Source organism: Lynx rufus, unplaced genomic scaffold (genome assembly GCF_022079265.1).
Source record: "Lynx rufus isolate CCGP_SWC_20201006 ecotype Redwood Valley unplaced genomic scaffold, mLynRuf1.p SCAF_4, whole genome shotgun sequence".
Lineage (NCBI taxonomy): Eukaryota > Metazoa > Chordata > Mammalia > Carnivora > Felidae > Lynx > Lynx rufus.
The window spans coordinates 115,812,922-115,833,043 of NW_025814856.1; the positions used below are offsets into that span (position 1 = coordinate 115,812,922).

The following is a 20,122-nucleotide window of genomic DNA, read 5'->3' on the forward strand; positions in this document are numbered from 1 at the left end:
ACTAAGATTTTTTTGTTTTCTTCTAAAGTTGGCTAAGCCAGGATATCTGAGGCTTTTCTCTTTCAACCTAATGTTTATTTATATGTGTCAATTGTACAACATGATATTTTAGCTCTGGCTAATCTGTCCTTTTTCTTGTGATCATCTAATATTTCCTAATATTTTATTTTGTCCTCCATGACCATAAAGATTCATACCAAAAGTGCCAGTTAAAATTCATGCAGAGCTAATTTTGGTTAGAAAGAAATGCTTATTTTTGGTCCAAATGTTTTATCATCTATATCAGGAAAGGAAAATTTATTCCTCAAATAGTATTTTAGAATCTGAAAATAATGGAGCATCTCAAAATGATTCTAAAAACATTTCAACCTTTTTATAAAACTGCCAGATCATTTTTTCTAATTTCCTTAACAAGTAAGGCAACTTTTAAAATAAATACATAAGCATTATACATTTTTATCTACAGATGTGAAATTCCAATAACCAATTCTTAAGAGTTTGCTATGTTTGGTTTAAAATTATGAGTTCTGTGTTTCTCAAAATGCTTTCATAACTGTTAGCAATTTTGTTTCTCCTCAATTGAATGTTTTTCTCATAAATTCATAAAATCAGATTCACAAAATAAATGTGACATCTCAAGACTTATGACATTCATGGGGCGCCTGGGTGGCTCGGTCGGTTAAGCGTCAGGCTCTGTGCTGACCGCTCAGAGCCTGGAGCCTGTTTCATATTCTGTGTCTCCCTCTCTCTCTGCCCCTCCCCTGTTCATGCTCTGTCTCTCTCTGTCTCAAAAATAAATAAACGTTTAAAAAAAAATTAAAAAAAAAAAAGACATGACATTCATAATGTCATAATATAGGAAGAGTCTACCTTAAATGTTTGGAAATATTTACAAATAATTATTTTCTAAAATATTTAACTGAAATACACTTCTTATAATTATTCAGACTTGTTCAACAGTTAGATATTTAGTGATAATCAAATTAATAATAATTTCTATATCAATAAATTATTTTCCAACATGAACTGCATCTTTGTATTATTTTTCTTTTCTCATCTAATATGTTAGTACTAAACCCCTAGAACAAATTAAAACAAATCACACTTTTCATCATTTTTAAAAAGTATAATCACAGATCTCTTTGAATTTTGCTATAATCATTTAAATTTATTTAAATATCCCTTAAATAGAAACTTAATGCTAAAAATGTGATCAAATTGGGGCGCCTGGGTGGCGCAGTCGGTTAAGCGTCCGACTTCAGCCAGGTCACGATCTCGCGGTCCGTGAGTTCGAGCCCCGCGTCGGGCTCTGTGCTGACAGCTCAGAGCCTGGAGCCTGTTTCCGATTCTGTGTCTCCCTCTCTCTCTGCCCCTCCCCTGTTCATGCTCTGTCTCTCTCTGTCCCAAAAATAAATAAACGTTGAAAAAAAAAAAATTTAAAAATGTGATCAAACTGCTATAACAACATGAAACTTCACTTTTTTAGACTTAATCTATGTAAACTGTATTTTATTTTATTTTTCACTTAAACATTTCATATAATTTATTAAGTACCCTAAAATCCTCAGTGTACTTATTTTGTATTATTAAGTTGAAGACTAAATATATATGTAGTTCTTTTTCTTAGTTCTTTTTCACTACTTAAAACTTTGTATTGTTGACTAAATCAAAGTCATGAAATACAATGTTATAAAAGGACCTAATTTATAAATACTGTTCTTATTATTGATACCTACCTGGGCAAATAGTTGTAACAACAAATAAATGAAAAATACAAATTCAATCTATTCTATTTTCATGTTAATTTGGGATTAAGTGAGACAACAGGTATTAAAACAACCTTCTAAAAAGCCCAGACTGTAACAGTAATATAAATGTCAGATTAGGATACTATACTTCAGGGCTGCAAAAATTACCAAAAAAAAAAAAATCATTAAGTTGGTTGTTACTATTATATAACACATGTATACTTTTGTGTCTGATACTTACTCACACTAAATGTTCATCTCAAATTGAGAAAATCCAAACTATAAGTTTCAAAAAACATCATTTTATGGAAAAACTCAAATACAGGACCATGCAAATAGCAAGCTAGCTAATAAAAACTTATCAAGAATACAATTATGGTGTAGCTAATGAAACAAATTAAATAGTCCTTAATGAGTTAACAATCGGCTTTTATGTAATGCTTTGAATCATACCAAATGTTTTTCACTTACTTGCCTCATTATCTCACAAATAAATGCACAAGTAGAAACAATGGTGGGCAGTAATAAAGAATTGGGATTTCACTAGATAAGCCTTTTTATTAGATAACCAGTTGGCAAAAATTATAAGCACTCATTATTTGCAACCATAACTTAATTAGGGGACTTTTCTAGAACAAAGAAGTGATATTTTAACAAGTGTTTTAAAAGAACAGAGAAAAGTTGGTTACCTTCTTCCAAGTATAGATATATATTTTTTTAAGTGGAAGAAGAATGAATCATAATGGTTGGTGGGGGTGGGGGGCGCGGGGAGACAGACAAAAAAACAGCAATTAAATTTGTTCTGGAAGAGGAGAGGGAATGGAAAAAGTACAAGGAAATAAATAAGTACAGATTGTATAATAGAACCTTAAAGTGGTGGAAAATCATTCAGGGATTTAAGAAAAAGGTCTATTAATAGCTGAAATGGTAGATGATGAAGAAAGCTTTTAGAAGTAACATTTAAGAATTACTATAGAATTGAAGCATAATTGTAAAGAGATATTTTCTGTTTTCTTTTTAGCTACTTATGTTTATTTTTTAAAGGAAATATATATGTAATAGAATTGCATTTTTATTATTAATTTAAAACTTTCAATAATCTTTTTCACTATTTTATCTTCTTTTTAATTGGAGTTTTCATTTTGATTCTTGCTTTGGTTATAATCTACTCTTTCTTCCCTTACCTTAATCCTTTTTAAGTGATTATTATTATCCTTTCCTAGTTGCATTTTACTTTCAAATTATAACTTCTAAATAGCCTTCAATCTGTAGGTCATCTGAAAATCTAGGTTTAAAAAATATACACTAAGTAAAACACAATATACTCAAAAGAATTAATAATATATAAATAAAACTATTAATTCTGAAATGATGACCCTTAAAAGTCAAAAGCAGCAGTTCTACATTATAATTTTACTTTCCAAACATATGTATTGGCATGGAATTACAAAGTCATTAAACTTTTCTCAGAAATGTATACACAAATTTTAAAAAGTTTAAAAACACATTAAGTTAAGCCGTATCAGTACAATAGTAAAATAATCAAGTGAGAAGTGGGGGGAAATTAGGCAAATGTGCTAATCGTCAAACATGTCTAAGTTAATAAGTCTGTAGAAACCAAACGTTCCTTAAAAGTCACCCTATTTAGTTGATAGGAGGATACACTGTCTGGTCAAAAGTAAAATTACAGGGCCTTACAAATGTACCTCTCTGCCATAGGATGTTGATAGTGGAGGAGGACATATATGGGGGGAGGGGGATGTGGCAGGAGTCACAGGGTACACGGATGTTGCACTTTCCACTCAATTTTGCTGTGAACCTAAAACTGCTCTAAAAAATAAAGTCTATTATTATTATTATTATATAAATAAAGGGCCAAGCAAATAAAACTGATCAAAATATAATCCTAGAAATTTGGATTGTTTTTCAATAGTAATAAGAATATAAATTCTGAAATGTGTGGAAATGTTAAAACTATTAATTTTTTACCTTCCAAAAGAATACTTTCCATTAAAACATAAGCTTTGGATAATTCTTAAAGAAAAGAATGGCAGATCTGCAATACATTCTAGAAGAGCTCAGAAAAAAAAAATTTAATGTAAGAAATTAAAACTGTTCCAAATTAACTTTAAAATCACTAAAATATCAGTTAGCATTTGCTGTAAAGATAAAGTTTTTTTTTCTGTTACAATAAGAGAAAAGAATATATGTGATTAATTGTTCTAATTTAATGCATTTGTTTGCATATATAATTTTTGGTGACCCAGATATGCAAACATACTAATATATGACTTAATTATCTATATTCTTTAATAACAAGAGATGGAAAGAAAATAAGCAAACAAAAAAAGAAATTCTGCTTGGCTGCTTCCATAGGAGAACCTCATTTACTCCTCTCCCTCTTCTCCCCAGATAGGCTGGAAAAAGGAGAAAAAATGTCCATCAATGGATGGATGAAGAAAATGTGCTATGTATACAACAAAATATTATCCAACCATAAAAAAGAAGGAAATTTTGTCATTTGCAACAATGTGGATAGACCTTGAGGGCATTATGCTAAGTAAAACAAACCAGAGTAAGACAAACACCATATGACCTCATTTGTATGTGGAACACAAACAAACACACCAAACTCATAGATACAGAGAACAGATTGATGGTTGCCAGAGGCAGAGGTCAGGGGTGGGGTGGGGTGGGCAAAATGGGTGAAAACAGTGACCAGGTATAAACCTCCAGTTATAAAATAAGTAAGTCCTGGGGATGTAAGGTATAGCATGGTGACTATAGTTAATAATACTGTATCATATATTTGAAAGTTGCTAGATCTTAAAAGTTCTTATCACAAGAAAAAAAATGTGTAATTATGTGTAGCAATGGATAGTAACTAGACTTGGTAGAGTCTAGAGTGGTGGTCATCTTGCAATATACACATATATTAAATCATTATGTTGTACACCAGAAATTAACATAGTATTACTAGTCAATTATATCTCAATTTTTGAAAAAGACATATATATAAGAAAACAAAAAAGAAAAAGGGAAGAGACCCACAGAAAGAAGAAAGGGCCAACTGCTTTCTTCTTTCCTGGCACTAACAATAACAAAGAAAGAGACAAGGAAAAAAAAAGAAATATGCCTTAAGTTCATGTGTCTTGTCCCTTCTCTATCCCCAGCCCTCATCATCACTGTTTTAGAGTTGCATATTCCATGTTCCTACTGTGTGATAGTTTGGGGTCTGATATGAAATCCCTCCTCCTGCGAGGGTTGGTGTGGTAAGGGAGTGGTAAGGATACAGGTGGAACAGGAAACAGTTTCATAAAATAAAGAAGCTCTAAATGTGCTCTCACAGAGTCATAAACTAAACCTACATCCTATAGCACTATGCTTCAGAAACATTATGGGATGAAAGCCTTTTGTGGTTCACCCTGAAATCTACAAACCCTTTAACATTGTTTCTGCAAAAATTAATGTAAAAGTAAATTTTGTTAAAATTGATATAATTAATATATAAAAAATCCATTTATAACTTAAGAATTGCCTATATATTTAACAACCAAAGCACAGTTACCTATCTTCCCCACAAGAAGCCAGTGGGCTAGAAAGCCCAGAACAATAAGGTATTCAAGTAGGAATCAGGATCACAAAGATGGAAAACAGTAGTTTTTAATTCAACAGGATGGGATTAACAATGAAAAACAGCGCTCTGGGAAGGGAAGCCAAGACTACCCTTAAAAGGGAGAATGCAACCTACCTGTAGAGATAAATAAGTATCTTAAAGTAGGAGTATTTTAGTCACTGGAAAAAGAGAATTCACAACTACAGAAGAGTGGTAAACAAGATAAGCCATATTCTATATTGCCTCCGTGAACCTGACTTGCTTTTTTAATAGTTCATTCTCTTCTAAATCCTCTGTGATGTTTTTTGTCAACATAAGTGGGAGTTATCCAAGTGTTAGAGTTTTGAGGGCTGAATGAGCATAAGCGGTAGCTGATAAAAGAGATTATTTTAACAAGGCTATCGCATTAAGACACAGGACCAACTCCTCAAACAGTAGCCAAATGGAATCTGGAAGATAGTAAGAATCAAATAGATACAGCATATTCAGGTAGTCTTATCTCTTATTTTGGTAATTTATTCCTATAAAATATTTCTAGAAAATTGCTTTTATTTTACTGCAGGGTACACATCTTGTTCTGTTAAATGCATGCATGGAAATATACACATACCTCTTTCTCACACACACATCATAGATACAATTGAACTTCAATATTTCATATTTTTAATGGCAGAACTTATATACTCTTTTCTAATTCCCCATACAGTCACCTAACGAGCAAGAAGGGAATGTGGAAAAAGAATTAAAACTCATTCTTTGCATTTCCTATAGTAGTTTGGAAGCGATTATGGCCACAGTGACCCACATGATCTGGTTTGTTGCCTGTAAGCCTATTTTCACCTATTAATGCCAAAACAGAAATCTGAAGTCTAGGGTGCCATCATACTAATTAAACAACTTTTTACCTGTAATCTAGTCCCATTCAGTAGCATAATTTTCACTGAAGAAACTGAAGTATGTTTAGACTCTGTATGTTTAAATTGTAACAAAATTTGCCTTGTTAATGGCAAACATTATCACCTCTTTTATGCCTTTCTAAAGAAATTTCGACAACTGTCACAATACTTTAAAAAAATGAAAATGATCATTGGGTAAGCTGGAATTTTCCATCACCATTCCCTTTTGACATATTATCTCCTAGATTTCCTAAGTAGGAACAATGTTCTTATTATGAACTTTCTATTTCACCATGAATAATATTCTTCTCACTTTTGCATTTCTCTGCAGAGACCATAAAAACAACTGGAACCAAATATAGGAGCTACCATTTTCATCACAGTTTACAGGAAAAAGAAAATAATAATATATATGTTTGCTTGGGGCACAGAAGTGGCTTTTTGCTTCTGGTCCTATGATTACCTTTTGAGAGAGGTGATAGTAATCTTACACTGATTCTTGCCACTACAGTAACTTGTAGGTAGGAGGGGAGTTACCAAAAGAATAAGAAATTAAATTAAAAATAATAAATCTTGAGAAAAGGGAGAGAAGTGAGAAAGCATTAAGAAGTCCACAGTAAATAAAATAAACTTCTAGTAGAATTTTTAAGTAGTAAAATGAAGAAATCAAGGAGAAATATTAAAACAAAAAATCTTGTAAGAAAATTAACTTCCAGTAAATAGAAATGCCCAGAGTTGTATCAATAAAATGGCATTCTTTGCCAGGAAGTACAAAAGAAAATGTCAAAGTCCCTATTACTTGTTCTGTTTCAATATGCAAGTTTACTTGCCAAAGAGTTGAGAAATAAGAAACATTTAGGAATATTTGCCAATAGTTTTGAACAGAAACCCATGTGTGAATAATTTTAACATGTATTTTCCTACTCTCCTACTGTATTGAAATAAATTTAAAAACAATGTTTAAATAAATTTTCATTCATATATGTAACATAAGGAGCTGTATTCCTTACTGCTTATCACTTGTGGATAATGATTTAGGAGTTGATCCAACAGCTTTCATCCATGCCACTATGATATTATTTACTAAAGTTAGAAGTTATAGCCCTATAAATACAGACAAAAATGTGATAGAATCAACAATCCTCTAATTTGAAGACTTTTTTATTTCTTACCATGTCTTTTCCACCTATGACCTCTTATTGACATGCTGGTTACTGCATTTCTTGATATTCTAGAGGAAGTTGGTGTGATTTCAACTTGAATACACCTTGTACCCTCCTTACTAGACTTCATGGCACCATGAGGCAATGAAGCCTTTATGGCATTAGCAACCTAAGGAAAAAATACAGTTTCAGATTGGTATTAACAGACGTATTATACCCTTACATCAAATAAAATGCCAAATTTTAACAGGTTTTATAAAATCATACTTTCTCCAATGTATTTCCTAAAATGATATGTAAATCTTCTAGGATAAGGAGTAAGAGCTCAGAAGGAAACTATCGGTTTTTTGTTTTTTAATGTTTATTTATTTTTGAAAGAGAAAGAGACAGAGTGCAAGCAAGGGAGGAACAGAGAGAGAGGAAGACACAGAATCCGAAGCAGGCTCCAGGCTCTTAGCTATGAGCACAGAGCCCAACGCAGCACTCAAACCCACAAACCGTGAGATCATGACCTGAGTTGAAGTCGGATGCTTAACTGACTGAGCCACCCAGGCACCCCGGAAACTGTGGTTAAAAATAATATGTAAGTGATGAAATTTAAAATTCCAAAATATTGAAATTATATTTCTAAATGCTTAATGCTAATTCATACGTGCAGCTCTAGCATGTTAAGGAGAACATTCTTGTAAGTTTAAAAGACTATTAAATATCTCAGAAGTTAGCTTAATGAAATTCTCAAATTCCATTATATACACCTTTTCAAGCATAAAATTTGTCTAGTATAACAGCATGAATCACTGAGTTTAATGGCATTAATGCACTATGAATGGCTACTTCTCAATTTATAGTTCTAAAATGAGAAATCTTAAATTACAAAATTTACATAAACAAGTGAGGCACCTACCAACAATGGCTCTGGATATAATTCTAGCTGAGCTCTGTATATAATATCATCCAATGCTTTTTGAGCTAGATCCCATTCTCCATTATAACTATAAAATTAAATGAAGAAAGTATTAATTATTTTTAATTGATTCTGTATATTTGAACAAAATACAATGAGAAAATGTTTGCTGAGTAAAATAATAGATCACATTAACACACTGCTTAGCATGCCACCCTCCTTGAAAACTTATTTTTATATCTCTGAATTCCTTTCAATTTTATCCGAAAATGATACTCATAGCAAAGAAAATTTTATAGATCTATATTTCTTCTCTAAAGAACATGTCTATTTATAGCCAGATATCAAAAAAAAAAAAAAAAGAGGCAATCTCAAAGCATTTTACACTTTCAAAACAAGTCAGAGCATAATAAATTATATATCATAGAATAATGTTCAGAACACTTTATGGTCAAATTACTCTGTAACTCCCACAGATTTTAGTGAGAATCTACAACTACTGTGGCTTGCAGTATCTTAAGTAATTACTTCTTTGCATTTTGACAGTCATTTAGAAGTGTATATGATATATGCTGCAAATATCAGATAGATACTGGGGGGGGTGGGGGAAGAGTGTATGTTATGCATATTCATTTTCAAAGATATGGCCAAACTCTAAAAATTAGATACATGATAACAATGGACACAGAAATAATGATTTGGTCATCTGCCAACAAAAATAAAGAAGTATGAATTATATCAAGGGTGCAAGTGAGGCCTAAAAAGTAGAAACAGCATTGTTATCCACCCTAAAAACAAGATAAAGTCAGATAATCTAGAAAACCCTAGCTTTCCATGAATCTAGCAAGGAGCTAAAGTCACAGGGCAGCCAAGTAGCCTAAAACCTAAGGGCAGACAGATGCCTCTGAAGATAGATAGGCCACAATGCAAGCAGGTTAGAAGACTTGAGCTAAACTTTTTAAACAAATTGCTAAAAGCCAAGTATGGGCCAGCACTAGAATATAGAATCTCTAGGAGCAGATACAAGGGGAGTTCATAACCACTCACAAGCTCTTTACCACAAACCTCCTCTAGGCACTCATAAGAAAAACTGGGGGCAAGGCAAGGGACCAGAGGAAGTTGCTCTGGTAGTTTGGGCCTAGAGGAGAAGAGTAGCCACCTGAGCAAGAAAGGCATGAAGACCCAGCCAACCTTTTTCTCAAGTGAAACCAAAGTTTTAAAGCCTCTGGGGAGAGAGTATCAAACCCTTTCACCCCAAGGGCAGAGGTGAAGATTGACTGTGGCAGTGAGAGAAAGAAAAAGAAAAAACTACATGTGGGAAAGGATCAGGAAATTGTCCTATGTTGAGACCACTAGGGTCTCTTACCACTGGAGGAGGGACAGGACCACTGAAGAGCTACCCTCCTTTCCTGAATCCCAGATAGAGGGACACAGGGCTTGCTTATAACTGAGGCTGGACCAGGCAACAGAGAACACCACTTCCTCCAAACCCCCCACCTAGACTAGTACACATTTAGAAACAAGCAACAGTACTCTATTGCTGAAGGAGGAACAAGACATGAAGAAAGATCCTCTGTGAGGTACAGACAGACACAAAGGAAAAGCTAAAAGCTGAGGATGGAGCAAGAACATTGAGAAAAACCCTCCAGCAATCCAGCTCACACCCTAACTGCCAGGGACCATGAGAGGAATCTGAGGTAGGTGGTGCCATGAAGGTAACCATAGCAACAACAAAATCCAACCTCAGCTCATTCCTGCCTATAATAACTCCACTAGAAGCCTAGAAGAAAAGAGGCATGCCCATTTCTAGACATAAACAATATTTACCTCAGTCACTATTGTTCTATCCATGAACAAAAGGATAATGAATCAAATATTACAAGGCACACAAAAAGCAAGAAGAAAACAACCCACTGTCAAGAGACAAAGAACAATGGAGCCAAATTCAAAGATGATTCAGATTCTGTAGTTATCAGGGAAATTAAAATAACTATGATAAATAGTTACACGGAAAACATGTGTGAACAGATGGTGATTTAAGCAGAGAGATGGAAACCATAAGAAAGAGTCAAATGAAAAGACTAGAAATAAAATAGTAACAGAAATGAAGAACCTCTTCAGTGGGCTCATTAATAGACTCAACATCATCAAGAAAAAAATCAATGAATGTGAAGATAGGTCAATAGGAATTACTAAATCTGAAACACAAAGCAATAAAGAGAGAAAATAAATAGATCAGAGCATCCACGAGCTGTGGGACAATATTAATGGTCTAATGCAGGGGTTGATAAACTTTTTCTTAAAGGGCTAGATAATAAATATTTTAGGCTTGTGGGCCATACAATCTCTATTGCAACTACTCAACTCTGTCACTGTAGCTCAAAAGCAGCCATAGGCAATATGTAAACAAACAGATGTAAATGTGTTTTAATAATAAGGAAACAGGCAGCAGGCCATATTTAGCCCAAAGATCACAAATTCTACCTTTAGTCAAGAAGCTTATAATCTACTAAGACAAATTAAAGTATTGAATGAATATAATGTAAAGTATAGTAAAATATATATAGTAGAAGATAGGGTTCAAAGACAAATACCAGTATCTAAGGCACTAAGTAAGACTGAACATCAATATTAGAAATTAATAGTAAATTAATAATAAACTTTATGATCAAAGAAGCTCTAAGTGTTTTTCAAGATTTAAAATTTCTGGAAATGGAAAAAGATCTTCATTGGGAAAAAAAAGCTATTTGGAAATTACAGCAAAAAAAAAAAAGAGTAATGAAAAAACTGTGAGTATATGTGGGCGTTGCTAATTTTCATTCTGTCCTTGAGTTAAAAAGAAAGATGAAGTGTTTTAGTTGGTTACAAATTCTTCAGAACATTAAGAGATATGTTTTAAATAATAAAACTATTATCAAGATCTTGATTCATATTCTTTCACAAAAATATGCTGATTGTTTATCCAATGAGATTCTAATATAATAACTATAAAATAACAAAAGCAATAACACAACAGACTATGATTTTCCAGAGAGATCAAAGATTTACTCTGTATATGAAATGAACTTACAAAGCAAAATAAATTCCTGTTAACATTTGTACCATGAACCCTGAAGAAACTGGTATCCTGCTACTTATTCCTTTGTATTTTCTTACATGTTGTCGGGGATAGCCACAAACACAGATTCTAGAAAAAACAAAATAAATATATTTGTCAAATTGGTAAAAATTTAGGTAGTTTATTTTTTTTTAACATTTATAAGGAAACAATGTACTAGATATGCTCTCATAACAAACCTAATAGCTATGAAACAAAGAATCTATCCAAACAGAACATTTGTCTAGAACATTTTCTTAGGCAAGTGGAACTGAGGGGAAAAAATATATAAAGCTAGAGGTATGTTATTATATAGTTATTTCACTAATTTCAATCAATCCAATAATTGATAATTTTTAGTTACCATAAAACCTACTACATGAAATTTGGTATTATTTATCATAAAAAGATCTATGGTATGATCTTCTATTCCTGACAAAGTTCTTGACACAAACTGCAAGCTCCAAGAAAATACTCTAAAATTAGACTCAAGTCCCATATAATACACTATAATAAATTTCAGGTTGATTGAAAATTTTAATGTTAAAAAACCGTAAGAGAAATAAAACAGAAGCAAGTAGTTACATATTCTTTATAAGTTTAAACATAACATCAAAGGTAGAATCCTAAAGACCAACAGATTTTACTAATTTTTGTAAAGAAACTACCATGAACAAAGCTGAAATTTAAAGTATTTATTATAATGAAGAATATTTAAGGAGTACGTGTATTTACTATAGTGAATAGGAAGTCACCTAAAGGTCCAACACAGAGAACAAATCATATAAATCATTCAGAGAATACTATGAAACAATTAAACGTGACGTTTTGAAAGCTTATTTAAATGGCAGGGGTAAAAACTGTACATAACACATGTTTGGAATAAACAAATAGGTGAATGATGTGTGTGTTACTGCCCAAAGATCATACACAAAGTTAGAGTTGTCTCTGGGCCTTGAGATTCTAGATTTATTTTCTTCTTTATGTGTATTTCCTAAATTTTCTATGATCAACACGCACTGCTTTTAAAACAAACAAAAGTAAGTTCCTATTTTTAATAAAATTAGAAAATAGCTGTTTTCTCATAACATGTTGTGGTTGATATAATAAAACTTCACTTATGATAGTAGTAGTCAATAGATTGTCATTATTTACCCCCTCCCACATGTAATTACTACTTAGGACTTAATATTTCCTCCACTCAGTGAATCTGAGCCTTCATTTAAACATGCTAAAGTATATCACAGACCATTTCAAAAATATACCCTTGAGAATATCATTAATTCAAAGAAACTTTATTTTTTTTCAATTCAAAGTAACTTTAAAGTAAAAATAAAAATTCATTTAATACTGAGAAGGATCTTAGAACTCTTTAGAACCAAGAGTAAAAAAGGAACAGGGATACTTTGGAATATTTATGTTCTCTCCCAAGTTCATATATTGAAGCCCCAATTCCCCAATATAATGGCATTTGGGGACCCTTGTGAATAACTAGGTTTAGATGAGGTCATGAGGATGGGAACACTCCTTGATGGGATTAGTGCCCTTATTAAAAAGAGGAAGGGGGCCAGAATCCACTCTCTGACATGGAAAGACACAGTGAAAAGGTGGTTTCCTATAAGCCAGAAAGAGGGCCTTCACCACAAATCAAATCTGCTGGTACCCTGTCCTTAGATTTCTTAGCCAGAAGTGTGAGAAATAAATATCTATTGTTTAAGCCACCTAGCCTATGGTACTTTATTAAAGCAGCCTGAGATGACTAAAATAAAAACTGAAAAAAATTAACTGTACCTGAAATAAAACCAATTCAAATTTTGTTTGATATTATAAAGACTTATATCCAAACTAGAATAGAAATTCCTCTTACTATCTAAAGAAGCAAGCTCAGAAAAAATTTTTTTTCCTTACACTTTATATACCTTTATGATAGGGATAGTAGTAAATAATAGAGAATCAATACACAAAAGGTAGGATTTTTTCAATTAATGCATTTCTTCATTCAGTAAATAATTTTTAAAGATTTACATTGTGTCAGACACTAGGAATGTAGATGAAAGACGTAGTTCCCTCAGGGATTTACCATCTCATCATGGAGACTGTGTAGTAAACAAATATCTGCAATAAATAAGTTATAAATGTGGCAAAAGGAGAGAGTGGTAAACTCTAGTGGAAGAAGCAGAGGGTCAGAGAAGGCTTCCCAGAATGAGCCTTGAAGAAAAAGTGGCATTTTCCTGGCGAAAATACAGCAATTGGCAGCAATACAGAAGGATTAAACAGCACGACACCAATGAGATTGAGAATAGAAAGACACTAGAAAAGTAACAGAGATGCAAACTAGGGGTCAGATCATGGAGTATCTAATAACCTGCCAGGCTTTATCATGCAGGCAATTGAAAGCAACTGAAGGTTTTTGTTTTGCTGTTTGAAGCAAGAGAGTGACATGATCAGATTAGTCTTGATAATAGTGTTCCTCTGGAGAGAAGACTGTCAAAATAGCCCATGAGTGAGATGAAGGTGGCTTGAGGTAAAGAAGTAATGTGGGGAGAAGGTGAAAGGGTGGGATTGGAGTCCCACTTAAGAAGTATAATCATGGGGTAAGACTGAAGAAACAAGAAGAGTGTGTAATTTTCCCACAGTTAGTTTGGATAGCTGGCTGGATGGTACTGTTATTAAACGAACTTGGACAAATAAGAGATACTGTTTTGGAAGATGCTAATTATCAGATATGTTGATTCATAGGTATATGGTATAGATGTCACTTTTGTCTGCCATGAACTCTCCCCCTGACACTAATGTTTTCCATTAATAGCACCTCTAACCCTCTTACTTTTAGGAACTAGTCTTCTTCTATATCATCAAGTATAACCATGTGATTGTGGTATAAATAAAATAACAAAATTACCCGTGACAAGAGGTCAACACCCTAACATCTATTTTTACTTCTTCCCTTTAATGACATAAGGTATGCTCTCCTCCACTCCCCCCCACCAATTTTAACTAGAACAATAGCCACCTGCTAGAGATCACATTTCCAAGTCTTCCTAGCATCTGGGTGTGACCACGTGACAAGTTCTGGCCAATGATCTGCTAACCAATGTAGTGCAACTTCTAGGTTGTACCCTTAAAAAGTAGTTGCATGCCTTTCACTCTTTTTCTCCATGCTTGCAGGATACAAGGCACATGTAATAATAGTGATCCATCACCATACAGAGAAGAGTAATATCCTAGGGAATGGCAGAATCTCAAGAAAGAAGGAGTCTGAACACCTTAGAAACATAACCAATCTACCCCCAGACCATCTACCAGCTTGGACTTTTATGTGAAAGAAAAATAAATATCTATTTAAGTTACCATTATTCATCTTTGTTATAACAGCCAAACCAATATTTAAACTGATATAGTACTCTTCCAATAAAACTACCAAATGTGACCCCAGAGGGGTTTGTGAAGCTTCAGGCTTACAACATCAAAGCCTTTTCGCTGCCTTGTTTTTCACAATAAAACTGGGAGAGAGGTTCTTTCTTCTGAGTTCATTAAAGGTAGACAATGTAAGCTTTCGGCTGCTTGTGGTCACTGTTCTTACAACCTAGAAGCCTTACACAAAGAAAATACAAAGCTAACAGATGAAGAAGATGAGATGAGAGAGAGATGGTAGAGAATATCCAGATTAACATTTGAGCCTCTGGATCTAGTGGATCTTGAGGTCAGTTCCATCCCTGCTCTTCCCAGGAACAAAGAGCCAAAAAATTTTCCCTTTAGCATAATCTAGTTTTATATAGATTATCAATTAGTTGCAGCAAAAAGAGTTCTAACTTTTACAAGGTAAGACATCTTTTTTTAAATGTTTAGTTATTGGTAGGGGGGAGGGTGGGCAGAGGGAGGGGAAGACAAAGGATCTGAAGCAGGCTCTGTGCTGACAGCAGAGAGTCTGATGTGTGTCTTGAACTCATGAACCATGAGATCATGAGCTGAGCCAAAGTCAGACACTTGACCGACTAAGCCACACAGCTGCCCCTATAAGACATCTTGATAGAGATGGCTACAGGATTGGATATATAGGTTTAGAATCACGAAGTATAGGATTCAGGATAGAAGATATAGACAGAAGAAGAAGTTATTGCTATTTATACACAATTTTTTTTTAAAAAACAACTTTGCCATAGATCTAGAATGGTCAAACAACTTTTTTTTTTTTTTAACATTTATTTATTTTTGAGACAGAGAGAGACAGAGCATGAACGTGGGAGGGGCAGAGAGAGAAGGAGACACAGAATTGGAAGTAGGCTCCAGGCTCTGAGCCATCAGCCCAAAGCCCGACGCGGGGCTCAAACTCATGGGCCATGAGACGCTTAACCGACTGAGCCACCCAGGCGCCCCATCAACTTTTAAATTTACTTGAGGTAAGAACTAGAGAGACAATTCTCTCAAACACCAACACATAAGTAAGATTCACAAGGGAAATAGGATTCCAGGTTCTCTGATTTTCTGTATCAGCTACCCATACAGAAGTAAACAATCATATGTTAAAGGATGAACTACAACCTTTATTTAGAAATGCAAAGGATTAGTCTTGGTCCATTCAGGCTGCTACAACACAGTACAACAAACTGGGTAGCCCCCTCTTGAGGTTGTAGACTTTTCGTTGTATCCTCAATGGCAGAAGGAAGAGGGAACTCTGGCATCTCTTGGCTATGACAGCACCTCCTAATACCATCCTAATACCATCATATTAGGTGTTAAGATTTCAACATATGAATTCTGGGGGGATACAAACATTCAGACCGCAGCGGTTAGTTTCTCATAACTACTAAAACTTTACCCATTTGTAGGAATTAACTGCAGGAATTTTGCATTTCTCAATGTAAGATTTTTTTAAAAATGAATTATTTTACTTAATCATAGTTATACTTAGTGGATCATAAATTGGAAGTGGAAGAGGTCATCTATTTTTCATTCATTCAACAAATTGTTATTACGTTCTACTGTATGCCAGGCACTTCTCTAAACTCTGACAGCAGTGAACAAAACAAAGTTCCTGAGCTCATGAAGTTCCAACAGTTGACAGACTATGTATCAAATGAACAAACAAGGTGGTTACAGTGTTATAAGTGCTAAAAGAACATAAACTCAGTAAGGAAGGTGCTATTTGAGAACAATGGTCATGGATTCCAAAACCAGACAGAGACCCCACTAAAAAGGAGAACTATAGACCAATTTCCCTGATGAACATGGATGCAAAAAATCTCAACAAGATATTAGCCAACCAGATCCAACAATACAGTAAAACAATTATTCACCACAACCAAGTGGGATTTATACCTGGGATGCAGGGCTGGTTCAATATCCACAAAACAATCAATGTTATTCATCACGTCAATAAAAGAAAGGACAAGAACCATATGATCCTCTCAACAGATGAAGAGAAAGCATTTGACAAAATACAGCAACGTTTCTTGATAAAAACCCTCAAGAAAGTAGGGATAGAAGGAGCATACCTCAAGATCATAAAAGCCATATATGAACAACCCAACGCTAATATCATCCTCAATGGGGGAAAACTGAGAGCTTTCCCCCTAAGGTCGGGAACAAGATAGGGATGTCCACTCTCACCACTGTTATTCAACATAGTATTGGAAGTCTTAACCTCTGCAGTCACACAACACAAAGGAACAAAAGGCATCCAAATCGGCCAGGAGGAAGTCAAATTTTCACTCTTCTCAGATGACATGATACTCTATACGGAAAACCCAAAAGATGCCACCAAAAAACTGCTAGAACTGATTCATGAATTCAGCAAAGTTGCAGGATATAAAATCAATGCACAGAAATCGGTTGCATTCCTATACACCAACAATGAAGCGACAGAAAGAGAAATCAAGGAATCGATCCCATTTACAGTTGCACCAAAAACCATAAAATACCTAGGAATAAATCTAACCAAAGAAGTGAAAAATCTATACACTGAAAACTATAGAAAGCTTATGAAAGAAATTGAAAGGGACACAAAAAAATGGAAAAAGATTCCATGCTCCTGGATAGGAAGAACGATATTGTTAAAATGTCGATACTACCCAAATCAATCTACATATTCAATGCAATCCCTATCAAAATAACACAGCATTCTTCACAGAGTTAGAACAAATAATCCTAAAATTTGTATGGAACCAGAAAAGACCCTGAATAGCCAAAGCGATCTTGAAAAAGAAAACCAAAGCAGGAGCCATCACAATCCCGGGCTTCAAGCTGTACCACAAAGCTGTAATCCTCAAGACAGTATGGTACTGGCACAAAAACAGATACTCAGATCAATGGAACAGAATAGAGAACCCAAAAATGGGCCCACAAACGTATGGCCAATTCATTTCTGGCCAAGCAGGAAAGAATATCCAATGGAATAAAGACAGTCTCTTCAGCAAGCGGTGCTGGGAAAACTGGACAGCGACATGCAGAAGAATGAACCTGGACCACTTTCTTACACCATACACAAAAATAAACTCAAAATGGATGAAAGTCCTAAATGTAAGACAGGAAGCCATCAAAATCCTCAAGAAGAAACCAGGCAAAAACCTCTGATCTTGGCCACAGCAACTTCTTACTCAACACGTATCCAGAGGCAATGGAAACAAAAGCAAAAATGAACTATTGGGACCTCATCAAAATAAAAAGCTTCTGCACAGCTAAGGAAACAATCAGCAAAACTAAAAGACAACCGATGGAATGGGAGAAGATATTTGCAAATGACATATCAGATAAAGGGTTAGTATCCAAAATCTATAAAGAACGTATTAAACTCAACACCCAAAAAACAAATAATCCAGTGAAGAAATGGGCAAAAGACATGAATAGACACTTCTCCAAAGAAGATATCCAGATGGCCAACTGACACATGAAAAAATGCTCAACATCACTCATTATCAGGGAAATACAAACCAAAACTGCAATGAGATACCACCTCACACAAGTCAGGATGGCTAACATTAACAACTCAGACAACAACAGATGTTGGCAGGTTGTGGAGAAAGAGGATCTCTTTTGCATTGCTGGTGGGAACACAAGCTGGTGCAGCCACTCTGGAAAACAGCATTGAGGTTCCTCAAAAAACTAAAAATAGAACTACCCTACAACCCAGCAATTGCACTACTAGGTATTTATCCAAGGAACACAGAGATGCTGTTTTGAAGGGACACATGCACCCCAATGTTTATAGCAGCACTATCGACAATAACCAAAGTATGGAAAGAGCCCAAATGTGCATCGATGGATGAATGGATAAAGAAGATGTGGTATATATATACGATGGAGTATCATTCGGCAATCAAAAAGAATGAAATCTTGACATTTGCAACTACGTGGATGGAACTGGAGGGTATTATGCTAAGCGAAATTACTCAGTCAGAGAAAGACAAATATCATATGACTTCACTCATATTAGGACTTTAAGAGACAAAACAGATGAACCTAAGACAAGGGAAGCAGAAATAATATAAAAACAGGGAGGGGGACAAAACATAAGAGACTCTTAAATATAGAGAACAAACAGAGGGTTGCTGGAGGGGTTGTGGGAGGGGGGATGGGCTAAATGGGTAAGGGGCATTAAGGAATCTACTCCTGAAATCATTGTTGCACTATATGCTAATTAATTTGTATGTAAATTTTAAAAATTTAAATTAAAAAAATAAAAAAAGAACAATGGTCATGGAGGGCTCTCCAAGAAAGTGACATTTGAGCCAAGACCCAAAATCATCTAATCCTATCCACCTGCATCATTAACTGATAAAGAGCATCTCTTTACCTTCTTTTCGTCATTCCTTTTAATAATCAAGAATTCTCTGACTTACTTTTCAGGTCTCAGATCTCTCTATTTAAGGATATTCTTTTCTCAGAGATCCCTCATTGAATTTAAATAAAATGCAGAACAAAATAAAAATGATCAATGCCACATGAATGCCTGACTCTTCTTTTCATCAAAGAAGTATCCTGAAGTTTCTCTGAATTTTACAAATTCAAAACATAGGCACCCAGCCCTACAAAAGAGCAGCTGGGTGATATTACTCCTATTTCTGTATTAAATTTACTCTTTGGTCACATATAGGTATCTCCCCAAGTCATAAACCACATTAAAACAAAAATACTTTGGGGAGGCATATTTTGTAAATACATCTCTGGGAGAAGTTCTAAGTATCATTTTTTAAGTGAGGAAAACTCTTGCCATGATTCTCATTCTCTGTTGGGCTGTCTCATTCCTAGCCAAAAGTAAACTTTTGAGAGTGTTGTCAATATATTTTGAGTTACCACAAAATAATTAGAAGGCACAATTACAATAAGGCTAACTGGAGAGAGTATTGATTCATGAATATACCAGAACCTAAAGGAGAAAAGAACATAGATTAGCTACTGCCAGATCATCAGACCAGTAAGTAAAATCTAGGTAGAAAAAGGGAAAAAATGTTTTTCTAACTTGTAGTTTGAGAAATATTTAAAATTTGGTCCAGTTCTACTAAATTTGGTCCAGTTCTACTTCCTATCCATCTGGGTAAAAGTATAGACTATAAAATAAAACAAACTAATTTCAAATCCTCTTCCTTTTCTGCTCTGCTTTTCAAGTGAGGAGAGGGGAGATGAAAAGGCCAGGCAAACAGAAAGAGGGGAAATAAGAACTGCCTATCCAGTAATGAGCACTTTTCTGTTCTCATGCTTC

At 34.4% G+C, this 20,122-nt stretch overlaps 1 protein-coding gene across 1 annotated transcript in view; it reads right to left on the reverse strand.

Annotated features, from left to right (window-relative positions):
* The window catches only part of HYCC1 (hyccin PI4KA lipid kinase complex subunit 1), a 106,388-nt gene that overhangs the window by 12,334 nt on the left and 73,932 nt on the right, over nt 1–20,122 (reverse strand). The window contains exons 8-10 of the mRNA XM_047094851.1: nt 11,398–11,514; nt 8,328–8,415; nt 7,433–7,592 (exon numbers count right to left, since the gene is read on the reverse strand). Of these exons, the coding sequence (XP_046950807.1) occupies nt 7,433–7,592; nt 8,328–8,415; nt 11,398–11,514 (365 nt within the window). The remainder of the gene's footprint in view (nt 1–7,432; nt 7,593–8,327; nt 8,416–11,397; nt 11,515–20,122) is intronic.